This window comes from Argopecten irradians, chromosome 11 (assembly GCF_041381155.1).
Source record: "Argopecten irradians isolate NY chromosome 11, Ai_NY, whole genome shotgun sequence".
NCBI lineage: Eukaryota > Metazoa > Mollusca > Bivalvia > Pectinida > Pectinidae > Argopecten > Argopecten irradians.
Window position 1 is genome coordinate 20,379,823 of NC_091144.1, and position 17,889 is coordinate 20,397,711.

The following is a 17,889-nucleotide window of genomic DNA, read 5'->3' on the forward strand; positions in this document are numbered from 1 at the left end:
AAGTAAAAAATATATTACTTAGTATGGTGGCTGATATGTGGTATTTCGTTATTTCGTTATTTCGCCTCACAAAAGCGATTATCATCGTCTTTTCGCAGCGCCACGTGAGAGTGCCGAAGGCGTGAGATTTTGGATGTTACGGGTTCTGGGTGTAAACACGACTAGATCATTTCAATGACAGATTAAGACTGACTTTATTATCAACAGTACCTAGAGAGGTTACATAATGGGGAATAACTCTCGCGGTCTTTCGGACTTGTCCAATAATGTTACATCTCCCTACCAAGTTTATACTAGTAATATGACTAAAGGCAAGGCTTTAAGGACACAGCCAAATGTTTCAGTAAACCATTAATTATACATAATTAAAAAGTTCAATTTATGGAAATAACGGAACCGACCTAATTTTCTGCTTATTTTTTATTCATATATTCACACTCTGTACTTGTCCCCATACCCCTATACATACCCACATTTTATTTCCGTAACAGATATTCCATTTTTGGTTAGCTGATTATATTGAAAGTGGTCTATCGCTTGAACGCTTGCAAATAAAGAGCAAATAGCACTGATAATAAACTTCTGCCGGATGAAGATTAGTATGTTCGTCGGATCATTAAAGCGTTTAAATCGCTTGATTGTATAATGAGATGATTTCAAAGCATCGCATCACGCTGATGGTATCTTCACCAGTGGGTAAAACAATGGCGGCCGCAAACTGAAGCTGTCAGTGTGTTGGATTGAATTTGATAAGATTGTTTTTTTTTGTTAAATTTTCGTGTACGTGTTACCTTAGAAGTGCTTCGCACTTCGTGCCCTTCGGGCACGAAGGGCTGTGCCCTTATTATAAACTAACTTTAAAATCACTATCTCTGGCGTACCCTATCGCTATTTAATTGTCTGTATACCTAGATGGCAATTTGATAGCGCGACCGCTTACGCGACTAAATTTCATGTTTAACGTACTTGTGGTTCCATCTAGTACATTCGAACCAACATCTACGACTGGTTGACTTAGTGTTGCACACTTCAAAGGAGTAGACAGTTTGACATCATTGGACACTGTGACGTCGTCATTTGTGACATCATCTATTGGTAATGATCTCCGAGAAGTAACGTGAGTACAGTTCTCCTTTGTATGGAACAAGTCTCTCCTGTTTCTTCTAACTGTTCCACCTTCTTGTTCCACTAAGTACGAACTTGGTATACATTCCTTGTCTAAACTTTACCAAGAGTTAGTGTACCGGTGTTGGTATTTGGGGGCAATGAATCGTACATTTTCTCCAACACGTAAAGGTGGTAAGGAATGTGCTCATCTATCAAAATACATTTTCTGGCGCTCTTTCTGTTCCTCAAACGATGATTTGATGTACATGGTTCGAAGTAAAATGGTTTTGATGTAGCAGAGCACATGGTTTGATACAAACATAATTACTGCCTCTGCCAGGATTCGAACTCGGGACCTCTGGGTTACTAGTCTGACGCTCAACCGATCGAGCTAAAAATCTCAAGAAAAAACAGGGGGAGTAGCGGGTCGGTGTGGTTTGTACAAAGTGTTAAATACGGTCTCTATCACTCAGCTGACGGAGCATGCTTCTTTGGCTCAGTCGGTAGAGACGTAGGTTTCCACGCCGGAGACCCGGGTTCGATTCCTGGTCGGGGCAATCGACAGGAATGTGTACTTTTCCCTGTTCTTCTACATTAACTGAGAACGCTTCATCGGCAGGGTTGTTCTGGTGGTTCTGCCTGACAGTAACTGTTAAGGTAACAGTTCTATACCATTCAATGGTGTATTCCTAAGGTCCATAACAGCCAAGTGAGGGTCCTTTCCATCGTCCCGCGCTTTTTTTTAGCAGTCGTTTCACAGTCTGTACTGAACGTTCAGGGAGTCCATTCCTTTGTGGGTACCTGACCAAGTAGTGTGTTTAATAGCATATGTTCGCGTGAAGGTTTTGAACTCAAAGATCGCGAACTCCGGGCCATTATCACTTACTATTTCTTCCGGGTTACCATAGCTGGCAAATTGCTGTTTCAACATATTTATTACAGTTGTTGACTTTCCATCCAATACATTGTTTACCTCGATGGATTTCGAGAAATAATCTACAGTTACTACATATTTCTGCCATCAAGAAACATTATGTCAGAAGCGACTTTCTGCCATGGTCTATCCGGTGTTTCGTGTGGAATCATTGGTTCCTTTGCCTGCGCGTTCTGATATCGATTACAGATTTGGCACTGGGCTACAACATCTTCTATCTGCTTAGTGATTCCAGGCAAAAGCAATGCAGTTGAAAACACTTCCCTAAGTGACTAGTGTGTAATGTTTGTGACATTTCCTGTCCGAGTGATGTTGATGTGATTATTCGATTTCCTTGAAGTAGTAGTCCATCCACTTCACTGATCTCATCCCTCACATTCCAGTAGGGAGTCAAATCCGGGCCCAGACTATGTTTATCATGAGGCCATCCATCCATCACAGTCTATTTCGGTTTGGCCAATACTCTGTCATTGTCCGTTTCTCTTTTGGAATGACTGACCTTCTGTAGACTTATTGGAGGGGCACTCGACAAGGGCTTCTTAAACAAGCTATCCAGAGGCTTATGACCAGTTGCTAATTGAACAGGTTTTCCGGAACTTCTTAAGACCATACACTATTCCCAGCATCTCCTTTTCAATCTGTGCATAGTTCTTTTCAGACTTATTTAGAGATCTTGACGAGTACGCGATAGGTTGATGTTTCTGTAAGAAACATGCTCCCAATCCATATGATGAGGCATCAACTGATAGCTTTATATCCTTGTTGACGTAGTACCGCAGTACCGGTTCTGTCGAAATTACACGTTTCAATGTTTCGAACGCCACATCCTGTTCCTTTGACCACTGCCAGGCTACATCTTTTTCCAACAGAACCCTCAGGGGTTTGATACTGTGGCCAGGATAGGAATGAATTTCCTTAGGTAATTGACAATTCCCATAAATCGCTGTAACTCGACTTTGTTTTCAGGCTTTGTGAGTGCCGATATTGCTTCCACACGATCATCGGTCGGTCGCACGCCATCTGCGCTAAATACATGTCCGACATATTCTACTTCCGATTGGTTAATTTTACACTTGACCTTGTTGAACCTTAGTCCTACCTCCACACATCTTGCAAGTATTTTTTCCAGTTTTTCCACATGTTCCTTCTCATCGTTGGCCCATATGAGGATATCATCAACGATTGCTATGCAGGGCTGCTTTTCAAACACTTGAGAAGTAGTTCTCTGAAATATATCAGGAGCACTCGCGATTCCAAATGGTAATCGTTCAAACCTGTAGCGACCGTAAGGAGTGTTAAATGTTGTGAGCCAGGTACTCTGTTCAGCCATCTTAATCTGATAGAATCCAGATGCTGCGTCCAAAACTTATGCTGTGTCAACAGTAGCCGTAACTTCTACCACAGTTTTAAGTGGATAATGTTCACTCAAAACAGCCTTATTCAATTCTCTTGGGTAAAGGCATAAAGTTTTACCTTTCCTTTGGGTTTCTTTACTATGACAATAGGATTAACCAACTGAGTTGGCTCCTCAACTTTGGTAATTACTCCACATTGTTCCATTCTATCAAGCTCCTCCTTTTCTTGATTCTGAAGGGTGTGAGGAATTTTTTTGGGTGGCGATGCTACTGGTGTGACTGTTGGGTCCACATTGATTTCAAATTCACCAGGCATTTAGCCAATATCGCTGAACAAATGCTTGTATTTGCTCAATGTCACTTCTACTTTTGTTTCTCAAGATTTCTTGGTGCCATCAGTCCTTTAATTTACATTGACAGAGTATATGCGTTTCACTAGGTTTAATTGCTAAACACGTTTCAAGTCCCAACACAGGTGTAACGTCAGATTCCACGAATTGTAGATCAATTAAATGATACCTGTCCTTGTAGAGAATACTGGTGGTCAATCTGCCGACCGTTGCTACTTCATGCCCAGAGTACGACATGAGTTTACTCTTGTTTTTCAAAGGTCCACTCCAGATTTTACACAAGCCTTCCGACTGATTATATTGCAATCAGCTCCAGTGTCAAGTCTACACAATGTATGTGTTTTCGAACCATTAATTGGTAACGATACCTTCCAGTCTTTCTTATTTTGACCAGATGATTTGTCTGTATCAATGCTATCAATGAAGAATGTTTGATCATAATGTTCATCCATCTCACACACAGTTTCGTTTAATTGCCGTACATTGCACCGGCACGTGCCGCGCATGTCTCGTTTTGCCGCCATTTTTGTCGCCATGTTTGATAACGTGAACATCAGTATTGTCACCTTGAATTTCTTTCATTTGTGTTTCACTAACTTCGTCAGCTCTACATATGTCTATAGCCCTCTGAAGGGTTAGATCTTTGTCTCTAAGTAGTCGTGCCCTCACTGAATCACCACGAATCCCGCACACTATTCTGTCCCTAATGAGTGAATCCTGTAATGATGCCAAAAGTCCGTAACAAAATTGTCAATCTTTTCCCCTTCCTTTTGACTTCGTGTATTAAATCCATGTCTTTCATAAGTTATCTTTTTACGAGGGTTGCAGTATTCCTCAAACTTCGCGAAGATATCACCAAACTGTGTTTTACCTGTCCCTTTTTCTAACGTGAAGGTATGATAGACCTCAATGGCTGCCCTAACACGTGTAGCAGGGTCATCCCTTTCACACCATCTCCTTTTTCCTCTAATCCGCTGGCTATGGCATATATTTCATACTGTTGTCCAAATCTCCAATTTTGCGACAGGTTTCCTTGCAGGCTTAATGCAGATGGGTGTGTTTCATTTCAATGACGGATTAAGACTAACTTTATTCCTAGCAGTACCAAGAGTGGTTACATAAAGGGGAATAACTCTTGCGGCCGTGCGGACTTATCCAATACCGTTACACGGGGGTCTCTCCCGAGAGAAAAATATTACGATTTTGAATGGGTTCGAGGAGTTTTACTATGCATTTTGATGATTTTGCGAGCGCCGAAAATGCGAGATTCTGGGGTTTGGTGGGTCAGGGGTCTCTCTCGGGAAAAATATTAAGATTTAGAATGGCTGAGATGAGTTTACCATGTGTTTTGATAATTTTGTGAGCGCCACAGCCGCGAGATTTTGGATGTTAGGTGGTCCGGGGTTCTCCCCCAGGTAAAATATTACGATTTAGAATGGCTGAGATGAGTTTTACGATGCATTTTGGTGATTTTAAAGCGTTCTTAACATAGTAATATTTCGATTTAAAGCTACCTCCATTTAGAAATGATAATTGTGAATGTCGTCATACCATATGACCGCCCCCCAACCCCCCACCACCACCATCCTATGCCCTTGGGAAATGTCTTTCCGAATACATATACGAAGAATGTAACATCAATGTGCATTTATCACATAATCCACCTGATATCCACTGTTATCGACATCTTACATTTTTGCTTAAACCATTAGTGTAATATATAATAACAGTTTTTATTGGTTGTGTCGAACAAAAAATCCAGCATTGTGACCAATACAATAAAGTGTAGTTATGATTGTTTATGTTCAGCCGCAGGGTATATGACATCAATTTAAGGTCCTATACATAGGCATTCTTTTAAACATTTATTTCACGTGATGTTCTCATAAAGTGAAGAAATATTGCCTGTGTAGATATAAGTTATGCATTGAAAAATACCGTTCTGGATACTCACCTGGATTCCGTTTGATCTGATGGTTTGTAGGAAGGTGTTACAGGTACGTAACTATAACAACAGGTTTTATACGAGTAAGTACTGCTGCCATAGTAAGTATAATACCAAGTATATCCTTCAGTTATTGTACAACAACGATCTGGGCAGTACTTCCTGGAATAGTAACTATTGACATAATTAAAAAATATATGACGATTGTTGGTTCCTATAGAATAACGTCCATAGTAGCTGTCAAATTGAGTTTGATAGAATTGTCCGACACATCGCTCGTAACCAAAACTCTGACCTGAAACAGAAAGAAAGCGAAGAATTACTATTCAATCAGCTATGGTAAGAGTTGCTATCAATTCAGCCCATTGTTTAAGGACGTTGTGCTCTACCAAGAAAACAAATTGGCAGACAGACTGTGACTTAAATGAACAGTCAAAGGATAAAAGCTGATTTTCTACAAAAGGCTGTTCGCTAGTTCTGCTTTCAGTGTTATGAAATTTTTGAATTAAATCTAGTTTGAAGAAACACAAAAATAAATTTGATATGTTGTGACTATCATTATGTAATGCTATTTAGAAATGTAATGAGAAAATGAAGATACTGTTGTGTGGTGTTTTTTGGAAACATGATGTAAGAGATTAAATAGTCGAAGGTTGATATACAAATGTGAGGGCACTATTGCCACAAAGCATTGTCTCGTGAAGGGTTTCTGCCCTGTGACAACACTATGAGGTTGCATCTGTACCAGGGCATGATAGATAATACGTACATCACGTGACATAATACTGGTTTCTGGATACTATATGCAATACTGCCCTCATAATTGTGTCGAACTGATTTCAGATCTTTCTTTATACAGTGCCATAAATGAAAAGGGCTCATACACATGTAAGGATGGTGTACTAAACCCATTTGGAACGGCTGAGATGGAATTATAACCCTTTTAACTAGGATATAATAGATAAATAAATGACGTCCAAAGTGTGACCATTATGACGTCACTAATGTTCATCAACTTATCCCTGCTATCAATTCTATAGATTTAAGAAATTGAACACCACAGACTAATGATAGGACGTAGACAAAAATAAACCCAACGTTTAATATCATATTCGCATATCGATTAAATATATCCAATATGATGATTAAATTACTATACCCAGGATTTTAAGACATACATTTTTATATTCGACAAGTAATTGCAATTACTTACCTATCCATGTTATAAGTATAATGCTCCACAGATACAGGTAGGTGTTTCTAATCATGGCGTACCAACAAGGAAGATATACCTATGTCTGGTTTCACAGTGACATTATAGGTAGGTTATATATAGCCTTATTGTTCGTAAATGCCATAAAATTTAAAAGGTAAGGACTAAACAAAGGAAATAGGTTCGCTATTATCTAAATAAAACAATTATGCAAATGTGACAACGCTATTGTAAGTGACCTTGAAGTGCAGGTAGTTACACAATGTCACTCATAAAATGTACATGCATGCTTGACTGAAAACAAGTCCCTTTAAAATATTTGTGATATTAACAAACCGCAATCATAATTGGAATATATATAGAATATACATAAATACAATGTACTTGCAGAAATGAATATGAACACAAGAACATGATAGTTCAATAGTATGGAAGGGTTTTCACCCTATTTTTGTCCATAACAACTTTTCTAATCGTGTGATTTTTCTTGCAATATTTCCACTGCAGTATCACTTTTCTGATTAGGAACGAATATTGATCGAAAAATGAACAATTCAATTATTTGATTATGTAAATATAAATGTTATGCAAATATTGCATTCTCAGAATGTTGGTAACTTTTGTTGATATATATATATTGATCTATATATAAAGCTTTGTAAATAATCAAACAATCTTTCTGTCTCTCAAAATTATACCATTTTTTCGTGAAAAGTAGGATAAAATTAGGATCCTTCTCATTTGAACGGAAAAAATTTCAATGATTTTATTTTTGAAAAAAAACCTGGGATGTTATAATTTGCAGCCGCATTAACAGTGATGAATGTATGAAAACGAAAACGTTAAAAAAGAGAATGTTAAATGAGTGTTCATTTCATATGAGATGTTGTGAAACAAGTCTAAGAAGTTCTTTTTTTTTGAAAATTTCAAAAGATGCAAAGCTATATTGGTGTATGTAAACTTGAAAGTGTTCACTGATTCGAGACAAGCAAAATATCAGTTACACTGAGGTATGCAAAATTGAAAGTGTTCACTATTTGGAGACATACAAATGTCAGCTATATCGGAGTAGGTAAACTTGAAAGTGTTCACTATTTGGAGACATACAAAATATCAGCTATATCGGAGTTGGCAAATTGAAAGATGTCAGCTCTATAGGTGTACAGTGTATGTACATATTTAAGAATCAAACTCCGACTGATACTTACATTTGTCTATTACAAAGTTACCTCCTTTGTGGGTACTGTGAAATCATAAATTTTCGTGGGGGTTTAATTTTCGTGGATTTCGTGTTTTGACCAAAGTCAACGAATTTACATCCCCACGAAAATATATATACCTATACCAATGTCATGTAAGTTTATGCGTTCATGCATTGTAGGATGATTAGTACCTCACTACATAAAATCTATTTCGGGGACAAGCATGACAAGTTCAAAGTTGGAAAATATTGTTCAAACAAAGATAGTTTTCAGAAACAACACAAGTTCTACTATCACAACACTGACAGCACAGGTAAACCTCAGGAAACATATCCTAGTAGAGACAATTTGATACACTTTTTATGGTATATGGAGAAACTGAAAGATTCATTAGATGTCGATATTTGGTTAAGAATTATACAATTTTGGTTTATGTTGGTTTGTAATAAAATAAATTATCAAACCGCACATGTATGTAGCATGGTTCATGTTAATAAAAATATTATTATATCAGAAAAGTTGTGTACCACATATTAACTATTTAAAGAACGATGTTAAACAAAAACTGTTAATAACAGTATTATACATTGGACACTTAGTCAACATTTAGTGTGTCTGAGTGAGATTTAGATTGAAACATTTATCATTGTACAGAATATTCCAATCTGTCGATTAAATACGATTGAATTGAAATATAAGGATTAAATTTTGCTTTTGTCGATTTCATGGGTGATGAATTTAGTTCCCCTTGAAACAAATTCAACATGAACTGCTCACTTCATTCAATTTGTTTCAAGATGAACTCAATTCATCACCCCATGAAATCGACCAAGATTTGTCAACATGTCTCCCGTGAATATCTAAAATTCCCATCAGAATATCACTGTCCAATTATTGAGGGTGTTGTCCTATATGCCCATGGTCAAATTAAAAGTCCATTATACATGTAATTGATATACACACCCATTTTTGAGACATTATAAATTTACTATTTCAACATTTAAAAGTTGTGCATTGTTTTCTCATTGATGCATACAATACATATCATGTATACCCAGCGTTCAATTGAATTAATTACATATTAAGTATATTTCAAAACTAATCGAAGTATGTAATTTTAATCTCAGAAAAGCAGAAAATCGCTTCAGAAGAGGGGATTCATATTCATTACTTATTGGGTAGTCTCGTTATTTTCTGCTAAAACGGCTAATATATAGTATCTTGCAGATACATAACGGCATTTTGAAATTTGAGTGTCTTTTCTGTCGTAAAAAAGAGTCAAATAGAAAAAGAGGAAAGATGTTCTATTTTATATCAATTAAGATGTAGAACCGCATAGTTTAGCTACGCTGAAATGTACATGTATTATAATATTAAGTATCACCAGTATCTTGCGACGCGTCATTGCTGAACATGTATATATATTATGCTTTTTCATTATTCCAATAAGTTGTAAAAAAGAAAAAAAAATACAGTACTGTGAATGGCAGATTCAAATCTTACAATATATATAGGTAAGTGACTACTTTTCACAAGGAATTTCATTAATTACCTGGTGGTCACTCAGGTATGACCAAGTTTGACCAAGGTGTGAAAACAGGAAAGTTGGCCAGACTGGAATTATGTTCACTTAGAAGGTTGGCTAGACTGGAATGAACCAGAATTTCATAGACTTCATCCACATGTACCAACAAATAATTGATTGAGTATATCATTAATCTATCAATGTGACACGATAATTTTTTGTTGGACACATCTGTAAAAACACTGGCTGAGTACCGACTCTAGCTTGTGATTGTAACTGTGTTGTGTGGTAGAGCTTAGTTCCGCTTGAGCGATCACACAGTACAGATGACAGTGTCGACTGTGTATTTTTAACAGTGATGTGTAAGGTCTTCTCCACGAATTTAAATGCCAACGAAATTGTAAAATTTTAGAATTCACGAAAATTGAGCCCAACGAAAATAAATGACTTCACAGTAGGTATCCTTTATTACGTCATCATTTTGTGAGCGGAATTCACGTCGTTTTCTCTGAAATATCAATATCTCCCAGAATTCATTGTGGTCCAATGATTTTTGCTATTGTGGGGACCGCAATGAATCCTGGAAGGAATTGACAGCAATGGAACTGACAGAGATCGGTGAAATGTACGACAGAACGCTCGCACACACATGAAGTCACAATAGATAACTGCCCGTTAGGGCAGATTACTCTGTAACATGAAATATAGAATATCGAAATCTTATTATTCACTTTAAATATATACTTCAGGAGATTTTTCCTATATTGCTCCTGTAATAATGATAAACAAATGCTTTTGTCTTTAATGTACCAATACGACACTTTCACATTTTGAAAAAAATCAATTCTAAGCCGTAGCATCGTAACAAAGGGAGTTAACTCCGATAGGTCAGTTCATTTTTTGTACGTTAAACCATTTCACAAAACGAGACAAGGTCACGAGATGTTAGTTAAATAAACCAAAGCTCGAGTTCTGTGTGATTGTCTTTAATTGATTTATTTTATCATCATAAGCCATTTGTGATTTGAAAATGGATAAATGAAGTATAAATGAATAAATGAATGAATAAATAAAGAATAAATAGATAAAATAATAATAATGAAAATAATAATGAAATTAAGTGCATGTATTATCAAAGTGGAATATGAGACAATCATCTCGGTAGTCAGGCTGTCAATATATATTATGTAAGTGCTTTCTTAAAAAAAATATAATTAGACAATAGTGACTTCGGTGGCTGGCTTTTCTGTCGTTGGTGAGGAAGGGATATCCGAACTGGGTCCCGATTCTGGGTTGTCCGCCATGGCAACTGAAAAAGTGTGCAATAAAACTACCTAAGCTATTTGTTTATTCTAAGATGATCTATATTAATTCAGTCTGATATGAGTATCTAATATTACGACTACAAATACAATATTTTACTATTTCGTTTTTAATTAACTATTTCCTCCGAACACCTTGCACGTTGTTAACGTTTAAGAAGTTTCTGTGTGAGGAAAGAAGACACAGAAGGAACCGAACAATTAACCTAATGAATCATGATGTGATATTTTGATAATCGATTTTGAATTATTTCGTGTTCGTTTCCCAAATGTTTAGTGAAGTATGAAACTATGCAGGCTTACAGCCTATTACATTTTGAGAGTACATAGTCATAAATGTACAACTTCTTACCACAGATAAAAAGCAATTGGCATACCTTGTAGTTGAGACATATATCTGCATGCTCATTCTAAATTATCTTAAGTAAAATGTGTCATATTTTTCATACTCGTTTGTGGCAGTACTGCCACAAATCAATATCATTACATCTTCAGTATTGTCAAATGAGTGCATAAGATCAGAACATGAAGCCAAGATGTAGTCTACAATATCATTATTCACATTTTTGTACTGTTATTGGTTATTGTAAAGTGATGTATCAAATCTAAAGACACATGAAACATTAAAAACAAGAATTTTACAACGCATAAATTATGTGTTGTAACTTATGTTTAAGATATCATTTATGTTTTTCTGTTCATTTTTATTATTTTCAGAGCGTAAATCATTACACCTGGTGGTTTTCAATCATATTACTGATGCCACCCAGTTACGGCACAAATAACTTAGGGGTATAAGAAAATGTTTTTTCAAACTTTTGTTACGCGGGATCACACAATTTCCAAACAAACAATCATTTTTCACATTCTGATGACATTTAAAAAATGAGACTACTTGATGAAATAATATACGTGATAATGTACAATTCCATTGATTTGTCAAGGCATTCTTTTTCCGAATCAAACCGTCAATATCTCATTTGTGACGTCACGATAACGTTGGAGTTTTTGCAGAATTGACCAGAAAGTCAGATTTAGTAAGAAAACAAAGAAAAAATAAGTATATTATGATAAGAAATTTCATACTTAACAGTACCTGGTATTCTTATCAAAATTTGAATTTTCTAAATTATGAAAAAACAATATCATGAAGGAAATTCCTACCGAAACTGTCCTTATTTGGGTGAGACCCGTCAGGCGTAGATGTTGGTTCGATTCTTTTTCTCTCTATCCACATGACTCTGGCTACCGCTAGTGAACAGATGGCCAGCACAGTAAACATAGTCCCTCCTATAGCAAATCCAATCATCAGTCCCTTTCTGTCAGATAAAAAGATAATATAACCAGCTATCGAGTATAGCTCACGATCTACTGTCATTTATACGACCGATGACTGAGGCCATTGAATAGTCTCTATTTCTGTCTTATATTACAATGCTTGGGTTTTCGTTCAGTACATGGACATTTAACACGTATTGTACTTTTAACCAGAGTTTATGCTAAGAAACAATTTAAAAGTTTGAAAACAAACCTTGACTAATTATTACGGCTCCATGATTACTACTCAGCGGGGAAGTTGTTATGTTATAATGATTGCGATTCGATGTAAGAAATAAATTACCACCACCCCCACTACTGTTAATTCGATGGATAACATGTCGAAGCATGTCAGTTTGGGATATTTCTTTTCAAAGCGGAAAATTTCAGATGATCCGTCTGATCTCCACTGTTATTGACCATAACCTTAGTGTATCACGTGACTTGAGAAGTGACGTCACTAATCCTTTACTATCAAGCTGATGACCTGGCTGGCTGCCATTCCATTGTTGGAAGGTAACTATATGTTTTAAGCCAAGAGGGCAAAAATATTGAGAGTTTTATTACCATGAGGGTAATTTCGGTCAAGGGTCCGGTTTTGTATCCCAGGGGGATGTGTTATGTCGGATGATGATGGATTGGATGAGCCAATCGTGTGGATGGCAGGAGGCCATGCCGCCATTTTGTTGCCGGGTGCATATTTTTGAAATAAGATGAGGGCGTTTACTCCGTTTTGAGTGTGAACATATTTATTATTACTTAACGAGTGTGGGTTTTGTTGCTTATAATTATGGATCCCAGTACCCAGTACTAGTCATGTTTTAGTTTGTATTAGGGTTAAGTTGAGGTTATGTTGGCCAGGATTCCACACAGATAAAACGGTTGTACATGCATGCGATATATCTAATTAAAGGGAGATGACTCTAATTTACGTTAGTGACAGGAAGTTGCAGTGGGTCCTATGTATGCATGAAGTATCATTTCACGCAACTCGGCTTGTAGCTGTTTAGGTTAAGGTATTTCGTGGATTTAGATTAGAGAAACTTGTTTGAAGCGGTAGGCGCCTTATGTACATTCTTTTTGATTTCATGGAGTTATAATGTCTTGTCCATCATACATGAACATGTAATATGTTGTTGTGCAAGTTAAGTTAGGGTGTTTGTTCCATGATGTGAATAGTATTTTCATAATGCTTCAATAGGGCAATTCATTGTGACGTGTTTATTTTGCATGCTTGGGGGTCAGTTAATTATTGTTATGTTAGGGGTGACCGTGTGATGTAGTAGGACTGCCTACAATTAGATTAAATTTTGAAATTGAAAAAAGGGACTGCCTGCAATTGGATTAAATTTTGAAATTGAGAAAAAAAATTACTTAATGATGTGATTGAAAGTGACTGTCTTATGCATGAATTTATATATATATATATAATAGTTTACTCTCTGATGGTAGCTTGGTAGTGCAGTATTGCCAACTCAACCGATTTCCCTGGGTCAACCCGTTTTTTAGAGCTTCAGAGATGAATGACCCGGCGGGTGTTCAAATAACCCGTATTTTCTTGATGAACATTCTGTCGGTCAACATCAAATCAATATATATTCAGATACCACATATAAAGAATACACTTCTTCGAATTAAGTGTTGATGGCTGTCAATTCAACTTGTATTGATTATAATGCTTCTGTTAGGGAGAATACATGATTTCTAGTGAAGGATGTGATTTATCATCAGTGGCGTAGGAAGATGAAACGTCATGGGGGGGCAAAGGTCCTCAATATTTTGTAACCCCCCCCCCCCGCCACACCTACAGGAGGAGATTAATTCAACTCCCAACCATATAATGTATGCTTTATGTTCATTTTTCATATATCACTAAATTTAATCCTTGTACACATTTATAGACAGTGGGGTCGCTAAAAGGAAATTAACGAATACGCAAATTGGCCGAATTAGCGTGTGAGCGTCGAAGGCGCGAGATTTTGGTGTTTTATTAGGGTCTGACGGTGACCCCCGGGATTAGTTTTATGTATTTTGATGATTTTGCGATCGCCCGACAGCGCGAGATTTTGGTGTTTGGGGGGTCCGGGGGTCTCCCCCGGGAAAAAATTACGATTTAGAATGGCTTAGATGATTTTTACGATGCATTTTGATGAATTTGCGAGCGCCCAAAGGCGTGAGAATTTGGTGTTAGAGGGGTCCGGGGGTCTCCCCCGGGAAAAAAATTACGATTTAGAATGGCTGAGATGAGTTTTACGATGCATTTTGATGAATTTGCGAGCGCCCAAAGGCGTGAGAATTTGGTGCTAGGGGGGTCCGGGGGTCTCCCCCGGGAAAAAAATTACGATTTAGAATGGCTGATATGAGTTTTACGATGCATTTTGATGAATTTGCGAGCGCCCAAAGGCGTGAGAATTTGGTGCTAGGGGGGTCCGGGGGTCTCCCCCGGGAAAAAATTACGATTAAGAATGGCTGAGATGAGTTTTACGATGCATTTCGATGAATTTGCGAGCGCCCAAAGGCGTGAGAATTTGGTGTTAAGGGGGTCCGGGGGTCTCCCCCGGGAAAAAAAATACGATTTAGAATGGCTTAGATGATTTTTACGATGCATTTTGATGAATTTGCGAGCGCCCAAAGGCGCGAGAATTTGGTGTTAGTGGGGTCCGGGGGTCTCCCCCGGGGAAAAAATTACGATTTAGAATGGCTGAGATGAGTTTTACGATAAAGTTTAATGATTATAAAGCGTTCTTAACATGGTAATTTTTCGATTTAAAGCTACCTGCATTTAGAAATGATAATTGTGTCGTCATAACATTATGCAACCCTACTCGATCTGAATATACCGGCTTCACACCATCGGCATATTGTTGTGTAACATAAAAAATGAATTAATTGTCTCGCTAAGACATATAAACAAATTGATCTTTTAAGAGACATTTTTTTAAATAGCACATAGAATCCCTTGATGGACATTTTTAGTCTAGTTTGTGTGTATTGAATTTTCACTATTTAAGGTTTGACATTATGTGCTTGAACGTTTTAGGAAATGCGCCGCGCAGCGGAAAATTTTCTAGAATGAAGTACGAAAAATGTGTAGGAGGACCCTTTTTTCTTTCAAATAAGCATTTTTAGAAAATTTCAGTCGGCGAAAATGGGGGGGGGGGGCAAAAAGACATGTTTGCCCCCCCCGTCCTGGGGGGGGGGGGGGGGGGGGGCAGTTGCCCCCCCTGCCCCCCCGCTTCCTACGCCCCTGATCATTATTGGAAAGTTTGTGTTATTATAAAGACATTTTAAATATTTTTAGTGTTTATTTTATACATTTATATAGTTTATAATTGTGAAAATACAGAATATGGTACGAAATAAGGTCGTCGCGCATAGATAGTGTATATCATAGTTAGCAGATGGAGAGAATGGAGAGGATCCCAAAGGACAAGGTAAAGGAGATGCAGGTGTTTTAAAGTCGAGTGCGACTCAGCAGGATCTAAGCGAGCAGTTGATCCTGTGGAATTTGGACAGATTAGTTAAGGTGGCAAGGAAGTATAATCATGAAGAGACAGATATTTATGAAGAGCTTGCAAGGCAGGCTAGTCGGTATCAGGGGAAGCTAGATATTGCCTCCTTGTGTTTGACTGTTTTAGGAGGGCAGGCTACTGATGTTGTTGCAAAAGCAATTGGTAAATGTTTGAGAGAAAGTGAGGATGGGGAGACTTAGATGAGTAAGAGTGATAGTAATGTGGGAGCTGGATTAGAGAGCTCAAAAAACTCTGTTATGTCTCCACTGAGCAATTTATATCCATCTATGTTTCCTCTAGGTGATATGAATTTGGGTTACCCCCTTTTCAAGGTCAAGCAATGGTGCCATAGTTTCAGGGTACATAACAGTGTATGATACAGTCCCATATGGGTCGATGGGAGCATATAAACCTTTTGGTAGGGGATTCCAAAGGAAACAGAGGGGCACCTGTTGGTTTTGTGAGTCTGTAGATCACCTTGTGAAGGATTGCCCAAGGATGAAGGCTGCAAAAGCAAAATAGAGATAAAAGGATATCGGACATTTGTGACATCTGAGGGTGTCATACTGAATATTTTTTGCGTGTATGTATGTTGGTTGTTTGATATTTGATAGTTTTAATATTTCAAGTTTTTTTCTGATTATGCATGGATAACCAGCGATGGTTGGTACTTGTAGGTTGCCGATATTAAAGGTCTTTTTAAGGAAAAAATGGTGAATATGTCGGTATAGATATATTGTACTTGTTTTGTATGATAATGATATGTAGAATTCTTAAACCTAGAGCCCCGGTACACTGAAGCCCCTTATGGACATTGCTCACGTGGGTTGTGGGTGAGGGAATTCTACTCTATTTTTGTATCTTATGTTGGATTATCTGTAAGACGAGTTTGGTAGTTATGGAGGGCTCATTTAATTGTTACAGGGACTTGGCAATGGGAGAGATCATGTTTCATTAACACATGTCCCTGAATGGGAGCAATTTGTGGATTTTAATCCATATGCGGTCAATGTTCGTGATGATCTAACATGGGTTACATTGAAGGGTAGGAGCCTCTCGCCTTCAACTTTACATCAATCTGCTGAAGATGTTATTAATCGTGGCATGGAGTTTGATATAGATGGACAATCTATACGAGATCCAGATAATTTTGTTGCTGACCAGCTACATTTTAATATAGAGAACTGGGAGACAATATTTAAGTCCTCAGGAAATGATATAGTTGATTCTGAGAGGTTGTGGATAGCAGAATGGGGTAGACGTTGTTATTTTTTTTCTGCAATTTCAGGGGTGATTTTCGAGGAAGACCCTATGACCCTACTTTACCACCAAGGCAGTTTTTCCCTAATGCGCCAATTTGTAAGGACCATATTGACTTTATTTACAGGACATTGTCGGAGAAGATAGCATCAGGGGCTATCCGGGTATTGAGTAAAATTGGTGAATGTGAGTTACCAAGAGAGGTGATGCCTTTGACAATTGAGCCTTCTAAACCAAGGTTATGTCATGACTGTCGGTATATAAACCTCTGGACAAAGGATTCTCCCTTTAAGTTAGAGACTTTGAGAGATGTCCATCATTTGGTTGAGCAGGGTGCTAATATGGTTACATGTGACGAGAAATCAGGTTATGATCATGTTAGGATTTCGGTCAAATCACAGACTTTCTCTTGCTTACACTTTGGGGGATAATTTGGGTGAAAGGCATATCCATGGTTGTTACGTCTTACTTGAGGGGTATATCTGTGGTAACAACCCAATATATAGTCGATAGAATGGGGTAGCTGGTAAGGGTGTTGGAGGACTTCAGGTTGTATATGAGGCTGAGAATGTAGCGTATGTTTTAGTTGAGGTTCTGACACGTTTAGGGTACACTTTGGCTAGATTAAAATGTGTTTATTACTGTTGCCTGTTGTTGAGGTTGATAATATTTCCCAAGTTTTTAGTACAAAGTCTGATATTTTCCTATGTTACCTCACTTGCTTGGTTCTGCTTTATTCCTACAGCTAGTAATGACATTGTTTATTTTTCATAGTGTCGCTATACAATATTCCGCCAAAAGTAGGTCACGTTACCAATAGGATAGTTGTTGTATGGTGATTGCAAGT

The 17,889-nt window shown here is 37.5% G+C and overlaps 3 protein-coding genes across 4 annotated transcripts in view; 1 reads left to right on the forward strand and 2 right to left on the reverse strand.

Annotated features, from left to right (window-relative positions):
* The window catches only part of LOC138334952 (uncharacterized), a 71,863-nt gene that overhangs the window by 1,533 nt on the left and 52,441 nt on the right, over positions 1 to 17,889 (reverse strand). The window contains exon 2 of the mRNA XM_069283829.1: positions 5,701 to 5,986. Within this exon, the coding sequence (XP_069139930.1) occupies positions 5,701 to 5,986 (286 nt within the window). The remainder of the gene's footprint in view (positions 1 to 5,700; positions 5,987 to 17,889) is intronic.
* LOC138334951 (uncharacterized) overlaps positions 8,824 to 17,889 on the reverse strand; it is a 32,325-nt gene continuing 23,259 nt past the window's right edge. The window contains exons 3-4 of one of the 2 annotated variants that reach the window (XM_069283827.1): positions 12,118 to 12,272; positions 8,824 to 10,940 (exon numbers count right to left, since the gene is read on the reverse strand). In XM_069283827.1, coding sequence (XP_069139928.1) covers positions 10,846 to 10,940; positions 12,118 to 12,272 — 250 coding nt within the window. In that variant the 3' untranslated portion in view covers positions 8,824 to 10,845. The remainder of the gene's footprint in view (positions 10,941 to 12,117; positions 12,273 to 17,889) is intronic. The other variant, XR_011210210.1, reaches the window with a different exon arrangement.
* LOC138335628 (uncharacterized) lies at positions 12,839 to 16,304 on the forward strand. The gene is made up of 3 exons (XM_069284793.1): positions 12,839 to 12,844; positions 15,665 to 15,962; positions 16,165 to 16,304. Exons 1-3 carry the CDS (start codon positions 12,839 to 12,841, stop codon positions 16,302 to 16,304), a joined length of 444 nt encoding a protein of 147 aa, XP_069140894.1.

What these genes read in the sequence shown, in the direction of transcription:
- LOC138335628 (XM_069284793.1), top strand. An exon ending in TGGTAAATGTTTGAGAGAAA is followed by an intron (nt 15,963 to 16,164) that starts GTGAGGATGGGG and finishes TGTATGATACAG; the next exon opens with TCCCATATGGGTCGATGGGA.